The 7,271-nt window shown below is 52.4% G+C and overlaps 1 protein-coding gene across 1 annotated transcript; it reads left to right on the top strand.

The window, feature by feature from the left end:
* Nucleotides 1-4,659: 4,659 nt before the first annotated feature.
* LOC134523910 (P2Y purinoceptor 4-like) lies at nt 4,660-6,863 on the top strand. Its single transcript, XM_063353423.1, has 3 exons — nt 4,660-4,746; nt 4,798-5,814; nt 6,807-6,863. Exons 1-3 carry the CDS (start codon nt 4,660-4,662, stop codon nt 6,861-6,863), a joined length of 1,161 nt encoding a protein of 386 aa, XP_063209493.1.
* The last annotated feature ends 408 nt before the right edge of the window (nt 6,864-7,271 follow it).

The following is a 7,271-nucleotide window of genomic DNA, read 5'->3' on the forward strand; positions in this document are numbered from 1 at the left end:
TCTTTCATTAAGAAATTATTGCCTATATTAAAACTTGCTTTCTATACAGTGGGCATCAAATCCAGGCCACGGCTAGTGTGGGGAAAGCGAAGCCCGTGGCCTCGTGGAGTTTTGTCACCCTGAGAGCTGAGCTGGTCGTTGCTGCCGCAGCGGTTCTGCTTTGGGTAGAAAGGAGACACTTGTCACCAGCGTGGCTGCTCCCTGCGACGGGGTGAGATTTCTGGAGCTTTGTAGATGATGTTGCCAGAAGGCAGCAACGAACCATTATTAAAAAGTCCTTAATTTGGAAAGACCCACTTTTTGGGAAAAGTAGTGAAAGATAGAGGAAAGCAAACGGCTAATGGCTGCATAGCTGTAACAACTTCTCTGCATTAGAAGCCACTGTCTTTAGTTGATGGTTTAGCAGATAATAATTAACTTTCCCAGTTTTACCAAAATGGGAGTTAAAGGCTAGATTAAGGAAATGACACCCTCTTTCAGCCAGGCTTAGGGAAGCCCTGGTGAGGACGAGCTGGTTCTTGATCCCTCCTGAGCTGTTCAAGCCACATTCCTTCATCAGCCACCTTCAGCAGCCCCCCGGAGCACACAGGAAGGTGCGGTTTACTTGCAAGTTTCTCGGGCCGACCGAAGCCAGGAGAGGCCGAAGGTGCCTCTGTCTAAAAACACATCATCCGTAAAAATGCCTTCAAGCCTGTTTTCTCCCCAGGGTCTGTCCCACATCGCTCGGGATGCAGTGAGGAGCAGGGAGCTGTGACTGCAGCAGGGCAGGCTGAGAGCATCTTCCCGGAAAAGGCTCGTTACATGGAGCCATTATCCCAACGTGGCCCTGAGCCTTTTGGGGAGATGCTGGGATGCGACATGGTCGTGCCCCAAAGGCAGAGTGAGCGAGGACCAGTACAAGAGCCAGGGCATAATTCCAAGTGCTTAAACCTAATCAAGAGTGTCTGATTTCAGAATCATCCACATATGGATGTGAGGCTCCCAAATGGCCAGGGAAATATTTTACTGCTGGGGAGGCACCAAGGGGCTTAAAAGCTGCATCCCAACAAGGGACAGGCTGGGTGTCTGCCAGGCAGAGCTCGGTGCTGCCGTGATGGTCTCGCTCCTGGCCCTGCCGCCGCTCCTGCCAACAGGATCCTGGCACAATTTTGGGTCACCCCATGGTTGTGATAGTGCTCAATGGAAAGAGCAGCTTTGGAGGATGCTGTGCCCCCAACCAGCCTCCCAGCTGTTAGTGCCACCAGCAACGAAGAGGTATCTAAAGGGCGTGATCTGGCGTGGGTGGAGGGAGCAGCATCAGCCACCTGCCTGGTGGTGCTCCCTCCAGGAGAGAGACCCAACGCACGCAGCAGAGATGCTCCTTTGAGCAGGCTGTGAATAAACAGCAGCACCTCGTACCCAACAGGGTGTCCTGCTTGGTGGGACAGTGGGAGAAGTTTGGGTATGGCAGCCGAGCAAGGATGCAATTACTGAGACGTGGTGGGACAACTCGCATGACTGGAATGCTGTCATGGATGGCTATGTCCTTTTCAGGAAAGACAGACCAGCGAGGCGTGGTGGTGGAATTGCACTCTATGTGAGAGAGCATTTGGAATGCATCGAGCTCTCACTAGGGGCGGATGAAGAGCGGGTTGAGAGCTTATGGGTGAGGATTAAGGGACAGGCAAATATGAGGGACACTGTTGTGGGTGTTTATTACAGGCCACCTGATCAGGATGGGGAGACTGATGAGGCTTTCTACAGACAACTGAAGGTAGCCTCGCAAGCGCAGGCCCTGGTTCTCATGGGGGACTTCAATCACCCCGATATCTGCTGGGAAGACCACACAGCCAGGCATGCACAGTCCAGGAGGCTCCTCCAGTGCATTGATGACAACTTTTTGACACAGGTGGTACAGGAGCCAACAAGGAGAGGAGCACTCCTGGACCTGGTACTGACAAACACAGAGGGATTGGTGGAGGACATTAAGGTTGGGGGCACCCTAGGTTGTAGTGATCATGAAATGATTGAGTTCAGGATCATGGGTACTATCCACAAAACAACAACAAGAAGTAAAATTACAACCTTGGATTTCAGGAGGGCTAACTTCGACCTCTTTAAGAAACTGCTTGGAGAGATCCCGTGGGCTAGGGCTCTGGAAGGCAAAGGGGCTCAAGAAAGCTGGTTGATATTCAAAGACCACTTCCTCCAAGCTCAGGATCGGTGCATCCCTAAGAGAAAGAAATCGGCCAAGGGATGCAGGAGACCTGCATGGTTGAGCAGGGAGCTTCAGAAAAAGCTCAAGTGGAAGAAGGAAGTTTATAATAAGTGGAAGAAGGGACTGACCCCTTGGGAGGATTACAAGAATGCCACCAGAGCGTGCAGGGATGAAACAAGGAAAGCCAAGGCCGCCTTGGAATTAGACCTGGCTAGGGACATCAAGCAAAACAAAAAGAGCTTCTACAAGTATATTGGAAGCAAAAGGAAGACCAGGGAAGTTGTAGGCCCACTGCTGAATGAGGCAGGAGTCATGGTGACGGAGGATGTGGAGAAGGCAGAGTTACTGAATGCCTTCTTTGCTTCGGTCTTTTCTGCTCGGCCCAGCCCTCAGGAGTCCCAGGCATTGAATAAAGTAACAGGGAAAGAAGACGACTTCCCTTGGGTTGAGGAGGAGCGAGTGAGGGACCAATTAGATCATCTAGATATTCACAAGTCCATGGGCCCTGATGGGATGCACCCGAGAGTGCTGAGGGAGCTGGCGGAAGTCATTGCTGGGCCGCTCTCCATCATCTTTGAAAAGTCCTGGAGAACAGGCGAGGTGCCTGCGGACTGGAGGAAAGCCAATGTCACTCCAGTCTTCAAGAAAGGCAAGAAGGAGGAGCCGGGGAACTACAGGCCGGTCAGCCTCACCTCCATCCCTGGAAAGATGATGGAACAGCTCGTTCTGGGTGTCATCTCAAGGCGCGTGGAGGAAAGGAAAGCTATCAGAAGTACTCAGCATGGATTCACCAGGGGGAAATCATGTCTGACTAACCTGATAGCCTTCTACGATGGCATGACTAGATGGATAGATGAGGGGAGGGCGGTAGATGTGGTCTACCTTGACTTAAGCAAGGCGTTTGACACGGTCTCCCACAGCATCCTCATAGGGAAGCTTAGGAAGTGTGGGTTAGATGAATGGACAGTGGGGTGGATAGAAAACTGGTTGAAAGATAGAGCTCAGAGGGTTGTGATTAGGGGCACAGAGTCTAGTTGGAGACCAGTGACGAGTGGTGTTCCCCAGGGGTCAGTACTGGGTCCAGTCCTGTTCAACATATTCATCAATGACCTGGATGAGGGGATAGAGTGCACCCTCAGCAAGTTTGCTGATGACACCAAGCTGGGTGGGGTGGCTGACACACCGGAAGGCTGTGCCGCCATACAGAGAGACCTGGACAGGTTGGAGATCTGGGCAGAGAGAAACCTTATGAAGTTCAACAAGGGCAAGTGTAGGGTGCTGCACCTGGGGAGGAACAACCCCATGCACCAGTACAGGTTGGGTGCTGACCTGCTGGAGAGCAGCTCTGTGGAAAGAGACCTGGGAGTCCTGGTGGACAACAGGATGACCATGAGTCAGCAATGTGCCCTTGTGGCCAAGAAGGCCAATGGCATCCTGGGGTGCATCAAGAGGAGCGTGGCCAGCAGGTCAAGGGAGGTCATCCTCCCCCTCTACTCTGCCTTGGTGAGACCGCACCTGGAGTACTGTGTCCAGTTCTGGGCTCCCCGGTTCAAGAGGGACAGGGAACTGCTGGAAAGGGTGCAGCGGAGGGCTACGAGGATGATTAGGGGACTGGAACACCTCTCTTATGAGGAAAGGCTGAGGGATTTGGGTCTCTTCAGTCTGGAAAAAAGACGTCTGAGGGGTGACCTTATCAACGCTTATAAATACTTAAAGGGTGGGTGTCAGGACGATGGGGCGAGGCTCTTTTCAGTGGTGCCCGGGGACAGGACAAGAGGCAATGGGCACAAACTGGAACATAGGAAGTTCCACCTAAACATGAGGAGGAACTTCTTTACCCTGAGGGTGGCAGAGCACTGGAACAGGCTGCCCAGAGAGGTGGTGGAGTCTCCATCTCTGGAGACATTCAAAACCCACCTGGACGTGTTCCTGTGTAACCTGCTCTAGGTGACCCTGCTCTGGCAGGGGGGTTGGACTAGATGATCTCCAGAGGTCCCTTCCAACCCTATGATTCTATGATTCTATGATTCTATGATTCTATGACAGAGGGCGCACGGGGGCCGCTCCGCCTGCAGGGCTGGCGGCGGGAGTAGGTTGGTGAGACACTTCCCAGCCACGCTGTAACAAACCCAGCTGAAACAATTGTAGTGTGGGTGATGCTGGGATCTCACGAGTGATTTTAAATGCAGAGGCTTTTGGAGCCAAGCAGTAACAGCATCATCTGTTTCATCTTCCCCCATCAGCAGTTAGTAGTGGTGAGCAGTTAAGCTGCTCCTGTGGTCCTTTGTAGCCCTTTCATTGTCCTTTGCAGCACAATTAGAGAAAGTCAAGCTGAGCATGGCAGGCTCCAGTCGAATTCTCATGGGGTCCTATATTTGTATGTGAAAAGCAAGACTTGGCCCCTTGCACCTGACAGGTCTTCTCCTGTGGAGACTAGGATAAATCGTGGTCAACTTTTGGCCATGGATCTTCAGGATCAGGGATCATTTGAAAACCTGCCTCTGCTGCTTCAACCGCTGTTGCCTCTGATCCTGCTCAGCCTTAAGATGGTGATTTGGGGTGGTTTCACTGCTTTTTCTTTTCCACCCCACCCCTTGCAGGTCAGCACAGAGGGTTCTCCTGAGTCCTTGGAGCTGCTGGCCTCCCTCACCTCCATGAACACCAGTGTGGACTGCATGCCCCAGGGGCTGCACCCCGCCATCCCTGCCCTGGGAACCCTTCTCCTGCTGGGCTGTGTCCTGCTGAACGGCATGAGCTTCTGGGTGTTCTGCTTCCGCATCAAACAGTGGGATTCAGGCATGATCCTGCAGGTCAGCCTGGTCCTGGGAGATGTCCTGATCATCCCTGTTGCTCCACTCAGGATTTCCTACCTCAGCCTCGGCAATCAGTGGCCATTTGGGCAGTTTCTCTGCCAGCTGGAATTCTTCCTGGACAGCATCCACATTTACAGCAGCATCTATTTCCTGACGCTCATCTGCATTCACCGATACTTTGTCGTTGTACGATACAAGAGCAAGTCCCTCTGGAAGAAGAAGAGCTTCTTGAGAAAGCTGTGCTTGTTCGTCTGGCTTGTCCTCATTGTCCAAGGGCTGCCTTTCTTCTTTGTCCTCAAGACTTCAGCTATCGATGGCTCAGCAAAATGCCTAAATATTCATCAGTTAGAGTTGTCCTCTATTTACTACTTCTACAACATCATTGTGGTTGTGCTCTCTTTCCTCCTGCCCTTTGCCGTTTCCTTGGCTTGCGGAGCTCTGCTGGGAGCTGCCATTGCTAAAGTGGCAAAGAAAAGCTCCAGAGGCAAAAAGATGAAGAGCAGGCCTCTGCAGATGATAACAGTGTCTCTGGTGATTTTTGCTGTCTGCTTTGGTCCCCTGCACGTCTGCAGGACCATTGGCATCACTGTGAAGTACTACGGCATGCCTTGCAAGCTCTTGCACCAAGTAGAAGTTGCCTACTACATCAGCTGGGTGTTCACCATGGCAAACACCTGTCTGGATCCCCTGATTTATGTGTTTGCTAATGAGAAGTTTAAGAGGAGCTTTGCTGACTCCTTTCGCAAACGCTGGGGCACCAAAGTGACTATGAAAGGTCCAGTAGCCACCACAGACTTGCCCAGAGTATCCCATGGGGCGGCTACCAAAGACCCAGATCTCGAGCTTCCTCCTCCCAGTGTTCTGTCCCAAGTCCCCAGAGCTACCAGTAGCAGTGCTACAGGAGTTTCAGAGTTTTCCTGTGTTCCTCCAGTGTCATCAAGGGGTTGTTCCTGCAGGCAGGGACTCCCCAGGCTGTAAGGAAGCTCCAACTCAGCACTGCTCCTGCAAGTACCTGCCAGTGGCTGGATCTCCCTAACGTGGGCTTCTTTACACTGCTGATGTGGCCAAACCCTGTGGAGTGCAAGGGGGAAGAAGAAGAATTTACATCTAAAGTCATAAATCATTAGAAAGTTCAGGGAAAACTGCCATGAATTTCCTGCCCAGGAATATTGGTATTTTGTATTTTTTTTTTTCCATCAGGAGCAGGGTCTGTGCGAGCGCTGAGGCAAGGAGGTCTGTGCAGGTCTGAGTCCAACACCCCGGCACAGGGGAAAATAACCCACGTCCAGGCACCTGGTTGTCCCTTGGCCACCCAGAAGCCAGCAGCTCCCCAGTCCTGAAGGCAATCCTGACCTGAGTGCCGTTGTGATGGGACCACTCGCACTCTTACCCATCAGTTGGCTCTTCCCAGATGAAAGTAAAAGGTGGCAAATGTTAAGCCATGGATGAGCAGTACAGGAGGGACACGCACGGATGGGGAAAGGTGCTTTATCAGCCTGGTAGGAAGCTTGAATTTAGTCTCTTGGAAAGTCCTGAGAAACAGGAGTCTAGCCTTATCCCCAGAAACACTGGTTTGAAAGCCTGCAAGGACCTACCTCCGTCCCACCCTGGGTGGCAGCCAGGGAACAACAAGGCCCCTTACAAGAGCATGGGTGAAGGACAGAGAAACCTGGAGACTAAATGCTAAGCCTGTGCCTATTTTGCTTTGGCATGTTTCCTGGTTTGCATGAAGTTGAAGGTGAGCAGGGGCAGGCCCCAGCCTGCTCCCGTTCAACCGTCCCTTTACTTTGTGGCAGGGAACCAGCCTGGTGGTCTTCTCCTTCCCCTCCTGCCCTATGGAGATGGGTGCCTGAGCCCTGGGACCCCGACAGCCCCAGGACAAGCAGCTTCTCCTTCCAGGCGGTGGGAAGTGGCTGCTCTCTGCTGCTCAGGGAGGGAAGAGGGGAGGGAGCGTGGTGGGAGCAGAGGGAGTGGAAGAGACTGAGCTCACGGGGGACAAAACTGGTCAGCTGGATTGACTGAGATGGAGGAGTTGTGGGAGGCAGCATTTTTTGGGCTGGCTGGGGTTTCTACAGATCAGAAATACAGTATAACTTTAAAAAATATTGTAATTTTGTAGGGGGAGAGGGGCTCCTGTAACCCTGTGTTTCACACTGGAGGATGCAGGAGGGCAGTGCTGGGGGCACTGGTTGCATGAGCTTCAAACTGGAGTTTCATAACGGAAAGTGAGATGCACAAATGACTTCATGGAGCTGCGATGC

Source organism: Chroicocephalus ridibundus, chromosome 15 (assembly GCF_963924245.1).
Source record: "Chroicocephalus ridibundus chromosome 15, bChrRid1.1, whole genome shotgun sequence".
NCBI lineage: Eukaryota > Metazoa > Chordata > Aves > Charadriiformes > Laridae > Chroicocephalus > Chroicocephalus ridibundus.